Source organism: Setaria viridis, chromosome 5 (genome assembly GCF_005286985.2).
Source record: "Setaria viridis chromosome 5, Setaria_viridis_v4.0, whole genome shotgun sequence".
Classification (NCBI taxonomy): Eukaryota; Viridiplantae; Streptophyta; class Magnoliopsida; order Poales; family Poaceae; genus Setaria; species Setaria viridis.
The window spans coordinates 1,428,927-1,445,247 of NC_048267.2; the positions used below are offsets into that span (position 1 = coordinate 1,428,927).

Below are 16,321 nucleotides of genomic sequence, written 5' to 3' on the forward strand. Positions count from 1 at the left end.
TAAAGTTAAAATTACGAGTGCCTAAAAAAGTTGAATCATCTTAGTTGGTGAATGGTGGGAACCCAACCTGAGGCCACATCAAATGTACAGCGATCAAATCGTGCACCAAGCATTAGGTGAGTTTTCCTGCACTTTTACACATCCAACTGCCTAACCTTGCTTGGCGTGCCACAAGTCTGAAGCTAATCAAACAACTGTCGCATTTTTTAACCGCGCGCCTGAAGTTCGGTGTGGCAATGCCCGGATGTCAACCAAATAGGGCGTGGTTTCTATTCCTCGGGTTGCCTACCATTCTTCTCCAACGCGACTATACAACACATTGCAGCACTAATCCTACTTTATTTCCTGGCACCACCACACCATTCTTCTCCAACGCGACTATACAACACATTGCGGCACTAATCCTACTTTATTTGCTGGCACCGCCACCATCGTCGGATGATCCTTCCTCCCACAACTTCCCTTAAACCAGTAGCTATGAAATATAATCCCCTCCAATAAGCTCATTGATGACATGTTGATGAAGACTATTGTCTGAAGCAGCACAAATTTCAGGCACCTAAAATTTAGGAGTATTTTTTTTATTTCAGCTTTAGTTGACAAAGTATAAACAATAACTTGAAATCGGTTTGTATTTCAAAGCCAGCTAGCCTCAAGGTGGAGCGGGGAGCCACTTTATATGTATATATATAGATATACTTGGTTTTAACATTTTTTAAGACAGTCGAAGCATCCACATGAAATGGTATCTCCCTCTATCCTGAATTATAAGTTGTTTTGGGTTTTCTAAATTCATAACTTTTATTATGCATTTAGATATATATCTGGTGCATCGCAAAACCTATGAATCTAAAAAAGTTAAAATAACTTATAATTTGAAATAGAGGGAGTATATTTCTTTTCGAGTGGTAGCCATTTCATAGCAAAAGATGAGTAACAATAAATATTAAAGAATTGAGCTACTATTCATATGTTGTGGACATATTCTTGGGTAGAAGTCTATCAAATTTTGTACCTTCTCTCTAATGGACTACTTCTTCAGTGTGATTGGCTTCTTCTTCACCATGTTCCATGACCTCGATTAATTCTAGTGGGTTAGGGTTTCGGTCATTTTGGTAGGCATCAGTTGTAGAGAGGTACGGCTAGGGAGGTCATCGTCCCACAATATATGTGGGCGGGGTGATGAGGCAACGGGGGTGCTGCCCCACCATAATGACGAGGGACGAAGGTTGGGGAGAGATGTAGGCAGAGGCGTCGCATGTTTGGATTGATTAGCACCAACCGCACTGGAGGGTGGCAGTGGTAATATCGGAACCGATCGGGGTGACAGTGGAGGTACTGGGGAGCATAGATTCATGGTCTTGGGAATAGAAAAAATGGAGCGCACGGAAGCTAAGGGTCAGTGCACGGGTGGTGCACGAGGTGGTCGGAAAGGCGCACAGTACCATGGGTGGCTCCTACGAAGCCTCGCACCGGTTAGTGCCGCACTGCGCCTGCACGAGCAGCCAGCTGGCCGCCCCTCCCCGATCCGCCCGTACTTGACTCGCCCACACCTGCACAATGAACTGAGGGAGATGAGCATTGACTGAGTCAGGGAGATGAAGTGGAACGAGTCCATCCCTTCGTTTCGGGTGGATGGATCCATCTTGTTTCTGAGGGATGGATCCATCCCACATTTCCAATCAAAGATGTAAAAAATTAGAAGAGACCCTTCGTCCCCTAAGCCACACATGTTAAGCGCCAAAGCCCAGACACATATTAAGCTCATCGTCATGAACTCATGATTTCGGTAAGGTTGTCGAGCGAGTTTCGCTACACGTACGCGGCCGGCGCTGGTATTCGGGTTGAACTTGCCTCCGTCGTCCGTCGGCGACACACAACGCTAGAGAACACGAGAACAGACAACAAAGCAGCACGCGTGCATCGGTGCATGCCATATGTTGTGACTTGTGACCCAGATGGAACGGTGTGAATGAAAATTGGTCCCGGCGCTCCTCCTGAACCATCGTGTATAATCGATCGCTCGTACGCGACAAATGAAAGACATTATACGTACACTGAAGTTCCGCATAGATAGATCTGGCAGCACAGCAACACCATTTATTGATTTCGGTGATGAAGATAAGCCGGCAGCCGATGCATGTATTGGTCCATATCCGTTGCTGTCCAACCAGTGTTGGTTGTGATCATATTAAGATCGATCGCCGTCTAGACCCAGTTACTAGTAGCTGCGAGTTTGTGAGCTCCAGATCACCAGTTTGTAAGGTTGTTTCTCCAACCAGCTCCATAGTAGTTAGTACGCTCCGGCCCTCTGCTTTGCAGGTTTGCACTGCACATTTTGCCGCGACGCCTCCCTCCCTGTCCCTGTGCTACTGAAATTCCTCTCTCTGGGCCTGGGCCGGGTGATCCTCCGCCGTCCCTGCGTCTGCCTGTCCGCCTCCTGCTATTCCCCGAGTAACTCCGCTGTCGCCGCGCCGCGCGGGGGCGCCGGCCTGGCCTCCGGGTAATATCCTTTGGGTGCGCGACCCATGAGCTCGCTCGGCGCCTCGGCTGTGCCGAGTCCATGATGGCGACGCGCGTACATCAACTGAGGTGACTTGAGGGTTGGCCAAGCCACACACGAGACACTGTTCCCTGCGGGACAGTACGGCTGCACAAGGCAACGAAGGTACCTGGGCAGAGCGGGAGTTCGCGTGCGAGCTGCCAAACAAACTCGGCTCGGATTCGTTCAGTTCGTCCAATAATCTCGTTCAGGTTCCGGGGAGCATCCACATCCACCCACCGTACGCCAGGTCCAGCTCACCGAGTCACCAGACGCCCGAGTACCGCACGGACGCCGGCCTCTCCACGAGACCACGGCACAGGCGCGGGCGCTCGGCCACGGTGCATCCTCGCGTCCGCCTGCTCGTGACGGGCGGGCCACGCTCGGTGCCCTCCGGGACACGACACCGGCCGACCTGCGATGCGGCATGCGGGACTGCTGGAGTGCTGGACTTAAGCTGTTAAGCAACACCACCAGCAGGACTGCAGGAGGGAGGAGAGGGAGGAGGGGTGGTGGGTGATCTCGTGGGCCTTTGAGCATGCTCCCGGCCGCGTACAACGTGGGCTTCCATCGTCGTCTAAACAACAACAAAAAACCGACACCACATGGAGGCCTTGTTCTAAAGTCCATGAGAGCATAGAGAAGCCCATTTTCTGAGATGAATCTGCAGAAGGTCCACCAAACAGGGTTTCCCTCCCTCTCAGCAAGGAAATTTTTTTTACATCCATCGTACATGACTGGATGCAAAGTGGTCTAACAATATATAAAATACTCAATTTAGTATAATAACTTAACAGGTGGCTGCAGATTATCTAACAACTTGTAAAATGCACAATTTAGTACAATAAGATAGGCTAGTAAAATGCTTAATTTAATGCTATAACTTGGCAATTTTGTGCACTAAAGTCCAAATGTTATAACGATAACGTATTAAGCAAAGTAAATGAACATATAAACTTTTCTTCCAACAATTTTTTAAATTTTTTATCAATAAAGGTTGTTGATAGTGCACATAACTTAGTTAAAATTAAATCAAAATTTAGAATTACATCATTGCCATTACCAAAAGACTAAAATTCATAAGCGAGGCCCTAGGGTTTAGTTTTTTTCTGCGCTTTTGCTCATGTATTCAACATCTATAGATTATAGAAGCATGTTTGTTTTTATTATTTTATCTTATTTCCCTTTCTAAATAAGTACATGAGGCTTTAAAAAATATTTATACCAAGATCCTAAAATGTATTGTTAGTATGTATTAAAATATTTTTTGCGTAGCTGAATAATGCATATAATCAAATATGTAAAAACAGTAACGGTGAACTTATCAATATTTAATGTGAAATTAATATTCCTAATCAAAATTAAATCACAGCTGAATAATGCATATAATCAAATATGTAAAAACAGTAACGGTGAACTTATCAATATTTAATGTGAAATTAATATTCCTAATCAAAATTAAATCACATATAAATTAATTAATATAAAGACATAACATTAACTTTTTAAACACAGAAGGTTCTAGTTTTGGGCTATTGTGACATGAATATCGATGGTGTAATGCTCAATAATTTGTTCCGACATGAATGAATATATGCTGAATTGGCATTAGCAAATATGTTGGTGGTTATAATATTAGAACTAAAGATGCACCAATTTTATTGCTCTAGTTTGAGCATTTTACAAGTTCTCGTACTAATATATACCTAGTTGTCAAGTTATTGTATAGTAATTAAAAATTTTATAAGTTGTTGGACAAATCTAATCCACCTGCTGTTGAAACCAGTTTTTGACCAAGGTCAACAACTAAAGATAAGGTTGCAGGAGCCAATGGAAGCCGAGAGGGAATCCAATACGAGCACGGCGTCTCCAACAAATAAGGGAAAGTATGGAGAATTATTTTAGGTAGATTCTAGAGTAATTGTAACTGATCACGTTGTCAGTGACGTTGTACTCAACAATGATGAATTAACCAATACAATCCTTTTTGGCTTCACACCACCAAACCTTAGGAGCAGCTTTAGAGTAGTTTTTAGTGAATTTCTTGTAGTGAGCAGGGCTTCCACCTCTGGCATGCTTGTAAGATTCGTCTCTATCGGCTTGTGTATTATTTGTATCAGAAGTTTCTCGATTAAGTTCCATATTTTGATCCTTTTAATGCAAAGCTAGTCGCTCCCAAGTCCCACCCACGCGCTGGCACCGCCGTCCGGCCGTCCCCACCTCCTCTCGCTATCCCCACACACTGTCGTCCCCATCTCCTGTCGCCGTCCCCATCTAGATCTGCTAGCGCTGCAGCCCTGACACTCCTCCAGAACCCATCTCTAGCAACGGCCAGTGGACGACGACGAGTCGGCGACAATGGCACCGGCTGGGAACAGAGGTTCCCTATCCCATGGGGGCCATGCCTCATCCAAGCACCAGTACCATTTGATGGAGCCACCCGCACCTCGCAAGACCCCCGCCTCCAAGCGCTCGGCAGCCGCAACCAGTGAAAGTACAGGTATGTATGCTGAAATCCTCTTGATTCTTGTCGTTCATGATAGGTAGCTTCAGTAGCTATTTTGTTTCATAGGTACGCCAATGCCAGTTGACAGTGAAGATGCAGGTGTAAGTCAGACTGGTACGTCCGCGTCATCCGCAACACCTGCAACATTTTCGGCCGAGCTACCAGTGGGAGCGGCACACGAGAAATTTGTATAAAGACGTGACTTCGAATATTTGACACTTCAAAGATTGGCTTCGTAAATTTAACACCCACAACATTGACATATTGATTTACTTGACATCTTGCCTCTTCAATGATTTTATTTCTCTTTTTTTCATGGAGATTGACTGAACTACCCATAAGCATAAAAACGCATATGTTCGTACAGATTGGCCGTTGTTTGACTGTGGAGATTGGACGTACCTGCTTGCCTGCCGTGGCTCACCAGGCTCTGTCACCGGCCGCCCGATGTGGCTCCCTCACCGGCCGCCTTGACTCTCCCTCGCCTGCAGACCCCCACCTGCCATGGCCAAATATGTTTGCTATTGTAACATAAATATCAATGGTATAATGCGTAATAATTTGTTCCGACACGAATATACTCTAACATGGCATTAGCAAATATGTTGCTCGTTATAATATTAGGACTATATACGCACCAATTTATATTGCACTAATTTCAGCATTTTTATTGTACTGATTAGAAATTTACAAATTGTAAACAAAACTAAAACACCAATTCGTTATGTCTATCAATCATGGGCTCACGGTCCCCTACGGCTGGGCTGGCGCTGGCTACGTACGCGGGTAATCACCTAGCTTCGATCGTGCCTAGCCCTCTCGTCTAGACACCACCACTGCTCGAACCGGCCTTGTTGCAGTGCGTCGCTACCAGATTAACCGGCGGCGCGCGTGGAACGCACAGCACAGCGAGCGAGCGACCGCATCAGACAGGGCTTTTCTCGAGCTGATAACTGAGTTCACATCGTCTTTTCTCGATCACCCGATCTCGATCGGGTCAAGCACTCTCCATCACAGTACTATCCATCCGGTCAGATTTCGGTGGCGGCTTTAAACATCCAGCCCGATCGGTCGCAGCGTCCCCTGCCTTGAATCCACAACGCATCCCAGCTCCTTCCTTGCTTTGTTAGAGACGAGACGACAGACATGCATGTTGATTATTCTGGGATCTGCCAAACTTGCCGCGTCGACCCATCATCTCCTCCCTCCTCCGACCCCCTGCCAAGCCGGTCGCTTGCTTTGCTGTCCGGACCGGCAGCATGCCCAACACGCCGGGTCCCCGCTGGCATCGCCGCCGGAGAAGGGTGGAGGAGTAGATCCGGCGCGTAACACGCCGACGAGCAACTTCTTGCGAGATTTGAAGTTACGTGCCTGGCATTGATCGAGAAGAATATAAGATCTAAAATTTGGCTTTCGATTTTTTGAAGGATCCTTTTCTTATTTTATTTTTTTGTTGTGAGTATCAGCTTGCTAATGTCCTGTACAAGCGCGATAAATATTTCCATGATTTTTCAAGTTCTTGAAAATTTATTGTGAAATTCTCGTTGCAACAGTTGTGAAAAAAAAGAAGGTACATGTTTCCAGCAACACTTGCGTGATAAATGTATGTTGGAAATGAAAAAAAATGTTTTGCGGATGAATATTTTGAATTCCTTTTGTTTGAAAGATGTGTGCAAGAATATGTAGAAAATCTTCAATATTCATGTTTTGTTTGCAGGTTTAGTTAAAAGCTGATTTTATATAAAAAAGATGTAATTGTTACTTTGGTCCCGCCGGCACCTTGGTCGTCAGAACAATGTTCGGTCCTCTGCTCATTAGCATCAAAACAACAAACATTAACTACCGCAGTAACTTGATTCTCCTCTTCTCTATGCACTAAGTGTCAACAGCCGGAAGATACCCGCCGGAGTACATAAGCTCCGAATTGCCTCGTCCAACTGTGGCTCGCTCCATCATCTGTTTCTGAATTCTGACGCCCTAAATGCCAAATGTCTAGTGGATTCTTACAGACAGACAACTCATATTATAGAAGAGAGATATTTCCATCGATCTGCAACTGCCGCTCCCTCCACCTCAAATTACTATTCATTTTGATTTTTCTAAATATATAGCTTTTGCTACGTATTAGACGTAATATATATCTAGGTGCATAACAAAACTACGTATTTAGAAAATCCAAAATAAATAGTAATTTGGAACGAAGGAAGTAGTAAACTAGAGTGACAGATAGGAGCATGGTTTCCTTTCCCATACATTCGTTGATCTGCTAGAGACATGCCGTGGACGCCCAAATCAGCCTCTTTTCCAAGCACGTACGAAGCTAAAGAAGAATACAATGGCCAATGATGTTGGGTTAACTTTTTGGCAAAGCTGAAATAAGATACGCGTGGTCATCCTGTTGCTTCTAGCAACATGGTCGCGAAAGGCTTCATCACGAAAGGCTCATCCATGCACAACTGTAGAAACCAAATTGATTAATGTGGTCATCGCGTTGCTTCTAGTAGGATCCATGAATGGATTAGGCCTTTACATGCATCCACATCAACTCATATGAAACCAAGCACCATGAATAGCCAAATTGGTTCATATGTTGTTAGAATTACTTACTATTAATCATGTTGTTGCCTTTCCGTAAAAAATAAATCATGTTGTTGCCTCGTGGAATCTGGTTGGAGGATTACTAGTTCAAGTGAGTTTATGTTGTTATACCTCCGCCACAAAAAAATCAAGAACAAGCTACATTTAAAATTTAACAATAAAAAAATAAATGCCATGTTTTTTGCTAGTTCTATATACGGAAAAACAAGAAGAGGAATACAATGCTAGAAATGCGCATTACAAAATATAGAAACATATGACCTCAAAAAATGTATTGGCTGTCCCCTTTGCTCCGCAGGGCAGCAGAAAATGTATTAAAACCGGGCTGCGTGCTGATGCAAAGATTGGATACAATTCGATTATATTATTTGAATTAAAAATGAACGTAAATATTCAGAAATAATCACAGGGGCCCATCATTCAATTATTCAATAAGAAAGAACCGTGTACATATCCTCTCTCTCTTTTATACTCCCCAACAGTTTTTCTAAAAAAAAATATTCAAGTCTAATAAGTAGAACTAAAAACTGCATGGGGGCAATCAGCAGCTAAGAACCGTGTAATTAGAAGAACCAATAAGTTTTACTTGATGGCTAGCGAGGGTTATCGTACACCCTACCCACTAACGATCACTTCGATGTGTGTCCTTGTGTGGGTGCCAGTGTATGCGTGTGCACTGTGTTTCTTCTAAAAGTCATGCATGTAACCATGTAAACAAAACTCGTCGAGCATTCTACATGCATCCGACGAGCGTCTTCCACCGAAGTACCGAACACACAATATATAATCACGTAGTCTACTAAATCCACTAGGAGTCAACCACTGCTTAGTGGTTGCCTAACTGTGTGGAACACCGCGCACCACACACAAAACTTGGATTAATTCTGCTAAACTCGTGGCTGTCACATCCACCGGCTGTGCTCGATCCGGTGGACGCACGAAGATCTTGTGGCGCCGTGAGCAAGCTATGGAGCCGCCGGAGCGCACCGCGCGAATCAACAAGTTGTGCTCAGCTTTGTTAGTTGCAGGATCTGCAGCTACCAAATGGGATTTCAGTGGTTTTTGACGGAGCCAGCTTGACTGGTTTATCCACGGACGATCAAATTTCAACCATTAATTTTTAATTAAGCATCCTTCAGGCTGCATGGGTCCATGCATCCACTAACACACTTAAGGAAATAGACATAGACCTCAGCCATTCATATATGGGTTGATGGGCGGTGCGTGGGTGGCTTAATGCTTGACACCTGCGTGTGCACTTAACCTCGCATAGTCACATTGCATGCAGCTTGTTTAGATAGCTTGATTGCTCAGCACCATCTCGATCTGAAAGTTATGTGCTGCTATGACAACGTGGCATGTGAGTTAGAAAATAACACCACTATACCGTGTCACTGAAAATTGGATCCAGGGCCACTTTTCACCCTCACATACATGTGGTGGTATTTTTGAACTCGTCTATCGTTTTTAAAATGGTGTACCGTATAAAAAGACCTCAACAACTTAATCACATTCTCTAAATAAGTATTTAAGAAATCAATGGCAACTATTATTTCGAACTTGTCTAACATGCAGTCGTTTTAAGTTGTTTGTATTCTTTGTCTTTCTTTCTGTCATCCAATAAACTTGTGGTAAATATCATACCGGCCGTCCTTTAAAAAAACATGGCTTCTTTTATTTTCCTTTGCAAACATAATAATTTCTGAAACTAAATGTGTACCAGTAAAATTTCTCTTTTTACATTACCTTTTTAGATGAAGGAAACTTTGTTAATAATAAAGTTTCGGCTTCTCAACAAGTCGATATATACATACCTGTTACAAAAGAAGACAAAGTAAAAGAAAAAAAAGAACAAAATTCAGTCTACGTGAAGTTGAAATTATAATTTGAGACCTGAATGAAGTTGCATTATTAATTTTGTCTTCTGCAGATCTTGATGCAATAAATGGCCGCTGACCTAACTGAAATGATATCGGAACTAACCGCGTAATTACGTGACCACTGAAGCTACTATTTGCAACACAAACAAGTACATGCACGTTGTGTTATGGTAACAAATCCGAGATGTAATAAAAAAGAAAATGAATAGAGCAACAGCTAGTGTATTTGAATCCGACCAACCCAACCCAGACAAATGTGGCCTCCCCCATGCAACTCGTCCCCTCCAGCTCGACAGTTTGACGTGCCGCCGGTTTCTCGTCGCCACCGTCATCGTGCAGACGCGCTTTCCTTCCTCGCTAGGTACCCCGGGGCTCTATGAACAGCCACATGGACCTCACGAGTCAACCCACGTTTGACCTGCCAACTTTTGAAAATTACCATGAAGCCCTAGGATCCACCTTATAAAAGGACACCTCGATCCATGGCTCTCCATCTCACCACCTCGTGCTCTATCGAGTACATCAACACAATCACTAACAAGTTGAGCTTCAGTGCTTCACACTTACCAAACATGGCAGCAGACTTTCGCACTACTGCCACCGCGCTCCCCACGCTCCTTGTGCTCTCCCTGCTCGTCGTCGCGGCCCGCTCCGACGACACGGCGGCGACGCCGGTGACGCCGTCCACGGCATGCAACGAGACGACGGACCCCAACTTCTGCCGGACGGTGCTCCCGTCGAACGGCACCAGCAACCTCTACACCTACGGCCGCTTCTCCGTGGCCAAGTCCCTCGCCAACGCCAACAGGTTCCTCGGCCTCGTCAACCGCTACCTCTCCCGCGGCAGCGGCCGTCTCTCCCCCGGCGCCCTCGCCGCGCTGCAGGACTGCCAGCTCCTCTCCGGGCTCAACATCGACTTCCTCTCCGCCGCCGGCGCCACGCTCAACACGTCGGCCAACAGCACCCTCCTCGACCCGCAGGCCGAGGACGTGCAGACGCTGCTGTCGGCTATCCTGACCAACCAGCAGACCTGCGCCGACGGCCTGCAGGCCGCCGCCGCCGCGTGGTCCGTGCGCGACGGGCTCTCCGTGCCCATGGTCAACAGCACTAAGCTCTACAGCGTCTCGCTTTCGCTCTTCACCAGAGCGTGGGTGCCCGCGGGCAAGAAGTCGAAGGGGTCCAAGCCTCCCCGCCACGGCCATGGGAGGGGGCTGTTCGACGCCACCGACGACGAGATGGTCCGCAGGATGGCGCTCGATGGCGCCGCGGCGGCGGTGCCGGTGGTCGGCGAGGTGACGGTGGACCAGGGCGGCGCGGGGAACTTCACCACCGTCGGCGCGGCCGTGGCGGCGGCGCCCAGCAACCTCGGCGGGAGCAGCGGCTACTTCGTGATACGCGTCGCCGCGGGCGTGTACGAGGAGAATGTGGTGGTGCCCAAGAACAAGAAGTACGTCATGATGATCGGCGACGGCATCGGGCAGTCGGTGATCACCGGCAACCGGAGCGTCGTCGACGGCTGGACGACATTCAACTCCGCAACGTTCGGTGAGTGTCTCGCTGATCTGTCTTCCTTCTTGAATTTAAGTTTGGTCTTGCAGAAACATTATCCAAGTGGCAGAAAATTAAGCGTTTTCGTAGTAAAAAAAGTGAGCTGACTCTTCAGATCATCAGTTGAGATTTACCTTACTGCTCGGAAAAAAAACACACCATTTCTCATGACAACTAACATGATATTGACATTCGTCCATGACAGGATGACAAGAGTAGTACCATATCTAGGACACATTCAAAGCTACTAGCTACTCGTGTGTGCCTTGCATTGCAATCTAGCACTAGTTGTAACGAACTTTTTCGTGGGACCTTTGTACGTGCAGCTGTTCTCGGGACAGGTTTCGTGGCGGTGAACATGACGTTCCGGAACACGGCCGGCCCTGCGAAGCACCAGGCGGTGGCGCTGCGCTCCGGCGCGGACCTGTCGACGTTCTACCGGTGCAGCTTCGAGGCGTACCAGGACACGCTGTACACGCACTCCCTCCGGCAGTTCTACCGCGCCTGCGACATCTACGGCACCGTCGACTACGTGTTCGGCAACGCCGCCGTCGTGTTCCAGGGCTGCAACCTCTACTCCCGCCTGCCCATGCAGGGGCAGAGCAACACCGTCACGGCGCAGGGCCGCACGGACCCGAACCAGAACACGGGCACCACCCTCCAGGGCTGCAGCCTCGCGGCGGCGCCCGACCTCGCCGCCAACACGGCGTTCGCCGTGGCCACCTACCTCGGCCGGCCGTGGAAGCCCTACTCCCGCACGGTGATCATGCAGTCGGAGGTGGACGCGCTGGTGGACCCCGCCGGGTGGATGCCGTGGGATGGCGACTTTGCGCTGGCCACGCTGTTCTACGCGGAGTACAACAACTCCGGGCCAGGGGCGGACACGAGCAGGCGGGTGGCGTGGCCGGGGTTCCACGTGCTCAGCAGCGCCGCCGACGCCGGCAACTTCACCGTCGGGAACATGGTGCTCGGGGACTTCTGGCTGCCCCAGACCGGGGTGCCTTTCACGAGCGGGCTGAACTGAAGAGATATGGTTGGTTGATCGATTGTTAGCTGCTAATTGGGCTATTAAGTCGGTGCAAAGCTGATCTTAGTGGATGTTACTACAGTATATTGTATTCGTTGCAAATGCTGGTAGGTAGGTATACAGAAAAAAAGATAGTATACACAACAGAATAATGAGTGGTGCAAGAACACCATGATTCATAGCCATATTAGGTTCGAATGCTGTATTAATTATATATCAGATCTGATGAAATTTACCAAACCATAACACATCACAAATGGTCTTCTGTTCCCCTTCCGGCGTTGTGCGTGGCAGCTGTCTGCCGCCGTGATGCCGTCAATCTCCATCGGCGTGATCAGGTCGTGCAGGTCGCTGGCCTCAAAAACGAATTAATCTTGGTCTTTTTATTTTCTGCTGTTGGATGATCATGTTCCCCGTCGCTGCTTCGCGCCATCAAGCTCCCCCGATTCTATCTGCCGCACCTCACATCACATCCCGATCATCCAGCCCTAAAAAATTAAGGGCCCGTTCGGTTTGGTCGGAATGGCTTGGAATGCAGCCTAATTCGAACGGATTGAAACGGTCAGGAACAAATACGATATAACACAAGAATTGTTGTTCAGTTGACCTGGCTCGGAACCAACGCCGATTTCAACCCTTCCTTCCCCGACCCGAAAGCAATCCCCACCTCATCCCTCCTGGATCGGTGCCTGGCCATGCGACGCGAGGAGATGAGACGCTCCGCTGGCAGCGCGCTAGGCGACGAGGTGGCGGCGAGAGGTGGCCGCGCGGCACATCTTCGACAGCCACCACTGTGACGACAACCGCCGCCTTCTCGCCGGACGCGCATTGCTCTTCCTCCCTCCCCGATTCGCCTCCCCTGTTCCCTTCCCCTTCTCTCCTGGGGCTGGGCGTTCTTGGAGCTACAGCTTCTGGTCGCATAGGTGGCCGGTCCGCAAAGGGGAGGGGCAGCCGCGCTTGCTCCGTCCTTGGCTCCGCCCTGCTCTTGCTGCTGCTCTCGCTCGGCTCCGCCGCTGCGCGGAAGGGCTCCACCTGGAAGAACCTGAGTGGTAAGCTCGATTCGCGGTGCTTCACCTCCTTTTGTGCAAGGTTCCGCAGTACTGTGTGCGTGTGTGATCTGACCTGGGCTGATTTGCTGCTACGCTTCGCTTAAAGATCATTTTTTTTCTTGGAACTGCAAATTTGTGTTTGTTCTACTGCTTGGGCTGGATCTTCAGGATGAGAACGAACTGGATGCGCATTTCTTTCTTTCTTTCTTTCTTTGTTTAGCTGAAGCTTCATTTTCCGTAGCATAATAGTTTTTGTTTGTCATCAGTAATGTTTGGGAGACTAGATTTCTGATTGGAAGCTTGGGACCGGCTATGATGCTTACCTTTTATCACTTCCTAAAAAAATTACAGGTAGCCTTTCCAGCTGAATGACATTTGGTTGGGAATGATAGCAACCTCTTTGGGATTAGTTTACATAACCATGCTCTAGTACAAGCCTTGAGTAATCAATTTCACTTCATAGCGAGAAATACGTGTAAAATCACTAGCTGTAGCTGTAGGCATCTACTGTTCATTGGTTGGTTGCTTATGTGGCCATGGGGATTGTCTGTTGCGACCTGCGAGAATGGGAGTGGATCACTTCGATGAATATGAATTCGAGTCTAATTTCTCTCTTGCGACAATTCACTGATATGAATTCTAGTTCCTGTCGTGGCAGTGTGCTTAGGGTCCAGTACCTGCAGCCTTCCTCAAGCCTAGCACTAATAATCATCTCATTGTTTTAGGCAAGGCTCCAGCAATCCTTGCTAAGGGCGTGTTCTCAGGCCTTGTTCCTAATTCCAGTGGTCTCGCTTATCAATTTACTGGAATTGCTTATCAAATTTAACTTGCACAACATGATTATGAAGAAGTGAGGATAATAGGTCTGTGTTTGTTCCTCTCAGAGAAGTGAGGAAGCATAACTAAACTTAATTTAGAAGAGTGTAGTCATGACTATGCTCATACCTCTTTCTATGCGTCTGCTACATATAGTTAATTGTAGGCAACCAAAATTTTCAATTCTATTGGAAATAAGTAGGAATAAACTGACAACTGATTTTATAATTCATCTCTATCAAAGGAGGCACAAGCTTAGTCTTGCCTGCACAGTTCTAAATCAAGTCCATTTTCTTTGAGCTATATTTAAGGAGGCAGCTTGTCCATTTCTGTTTTCATGGATCGAGATTCTTTTCTGTTCCCCCAATTACGGCAATGAACGTAGCCTCCTTTTTGTCTTAGCTATGGTGTATGTTAATGCTATATGTTTAATTTTCAGGACTTTCTAGATGACGTTAGGATTGCTCAAGAGAAGAAACTTGAAGAACTGAAGAGGCAACAGGAGGTTCCAGACTCTATTTTATCTTGATCAAGACTGAAAGATTGAAAGGATGTTGCTATTTTTTCTTGATCAAGACTCTATTTTTGTTTGCTACTTCTCCCTCATTTGAGGCCAGAAAAGGATGTTGCTACTTTTTGTTTGCTACCTGTCAAACAAGTGTTTTCATTTCTTACCAAAACGAATGGCTGTAAAAAGGATCAGGTTTGATTCCTGGGCCGGATCCATTGGTGATCAGGTTTTAGTGAACCACCTAGATTCACTCGATCCAGCCCAGGAATGAAAACAGGCCTGTTTCCAAACCTAGATTGCCGAACGAGGCCTAAACCGATTCTCATGGTCTGTTTTCCATTGTATCTTGTTGATTTCCACCGGTTTGGTCGCGGTTGATGTTCCTCATCGTTGCCGGGCAGCCGCCAGCCTGACAATGCCATTACGTTTCCAAGGTATACGCCTTCTCCAGAGCCAGGAATACAGCTTTCAGTCTCTGCCCCAACTAGAGATGCATACAACCTTATACGTGCACACCGGGATTTGAACCATGGTGGGTGAAGTCATGCACCCACAACTCCACCACATCATTGGCGCTTTTGCATCTAAACTATGCCTGATACTAAAATTGATAAGAAATAACATGCATGCTTGCCGCCACCAGCATATGCCGAAGCATGAATCAAATGTACTGTCAGGTTCATTGATGATGACGATGTAGCAGCCACCATCATATTGGTCAATACGTCTTGCGAAATTTAGTTCTCTCATTGATAGTGAATAGTAATCCATGACAGACGAAGCCAACAATGAATTCAGTCACCCTTTTCCTAAGAAAAACAAAAAAGGCGGGAGCTTACAACTCTGACAGAAATCCGACAACAGCAGAAAAAAAATGGACTTAGATTTTTCGGTGGCCAACAATGAAGTCTTTCAATTTCAGCTTCAAGCTCCTCGTTCCGCTTGGAAAGGGAACCCTTATCAGCCGCAAGCAAAGTGGACTTAGATTTTTCGGTGGCCAAGGCGGCAGTCAAGTTCTCCTTTTGTGTTTGAAGTTTTTTAATCCATTCAATTTCCTTAGCCAAGGCATTTTTAGAGGATTTCTGTGATAAATCGTGTTTACGCAGGTCTTCGCTAACGCGTCGTTGAGTGACGCGACAGGCTACAAACGCCTCCATAGATAAGTCTTGAGCATGGGTCAAAATGTCTTGGGCGTTGTCCTCGCCGAACTCTTCCTCCATGATAGGAAAGCTGAAGCTATCCTGAGCCTTTTGCAAAACGTTGGGTTCTCGGCTGCCACTAGCAAACTTGAGCAATTTGCGTTTATTTCCACCGAAGAGGCGAGTGCCTTCGGCCAAGTCCAGCCGGGTTGCAGCCATACTGGGTGGCTCAGTGCTAACAAAGAGAGCGCTGCTAGGGTCATCGCTCTCAGTTTCCGAATCAGAGCTCTGGCTATGACACGAAGAAGTATGTGCAGCTTGTTGAGACAACACCATTATACCAGCAGCAGTTGTTTCCTCTTCGACAACGGTTTCAGTGACGGGTGCAGAAGGAACTTTGGGAGAGACGGAAGGGTCAACAGTATCTGTAGCAGGATTAGGGGCTCGATCCCGAGGGCGCCGGACCAAAGGTTCGTCGTCACTCTCAGGTTCATCTTCGCTGTACAAAATCTCAAAAGGTTTTTCAGCTGTATCGGAAGCGAGAGGAGCAGCATGGGTTCGCAATAAGACGCGATCTTCAGGGACTTGAGGGGCTGAAGATGAAGTAATTTCAATTTCTTCTTCACGACTCAGGCTAGTAGCGAGAGCTTTGTCCAAGAAGTTTTCTTCACCATCGCCAGAGCCAGACCCAGTACCATGCTCTTC

At 47.1% G+C, this 16,321-nt stretch overlaps 1 protein-coding gene and 1 long non-coding RNA gene across 2 annotated transcripts; both read left to right on the forward strand.

Annotated features, from left to right (window-relative positions):
- Positions 1–10,007: 10,007 nt before the first annotated feature.
- LOC117855302 (pectinesterase) lies at positions 10,008–12,349 on the forward strand. The gene is made up of 2 exons (XM_034737612.2): positions 10,008–11,071; positions 11,401–12,349. The coding sequence occupies exons 1-2, from the start codon at positions 10,009–10,011 to the stop codon at positions 12,096–12,098; spliced, it is 1,761 nt and encodes a 586-aa protein (XP_034593503.1). The 5' UTR covers position 10,008; the 3' UTR covers positions 12,099–12,349.
- A 251-nt stretch (positions 12,350–12,600) lies between these two features.
- On the forward strand, positions 12,601–14,816 carry LOC117855303 (uncharacterized). Its single transcript, XR_004640492.2, has 2 exons — positions 12,601–13,150; positions 14,406–14,816. It is a non-coding gene; the product is annotated as an uncharacterized lncRNA (long non-coding RNA).
- Positions 14,817–16,321: the final 1,505 nt, after the last annotated feature.

What these genes read in the sequence shown, in the direction of transcription:
- LOC117855302 (XM_034737612.2), top strand. Translation starts at nt 10,009, where the DNA reads ATGGCTCTCCATCTCACCACCTCGTGCTCTATCGAGTACATCAACACA. An exon ending in ATTCAACTCCGCAACGTTCG is followed by an intron (nt 11,072 to 11,400) that starts GTGAGTGTCTCG and finishes TTGTACGTGCAG; the next exon opens with CTGTTCTCGGGACAGGTTTC.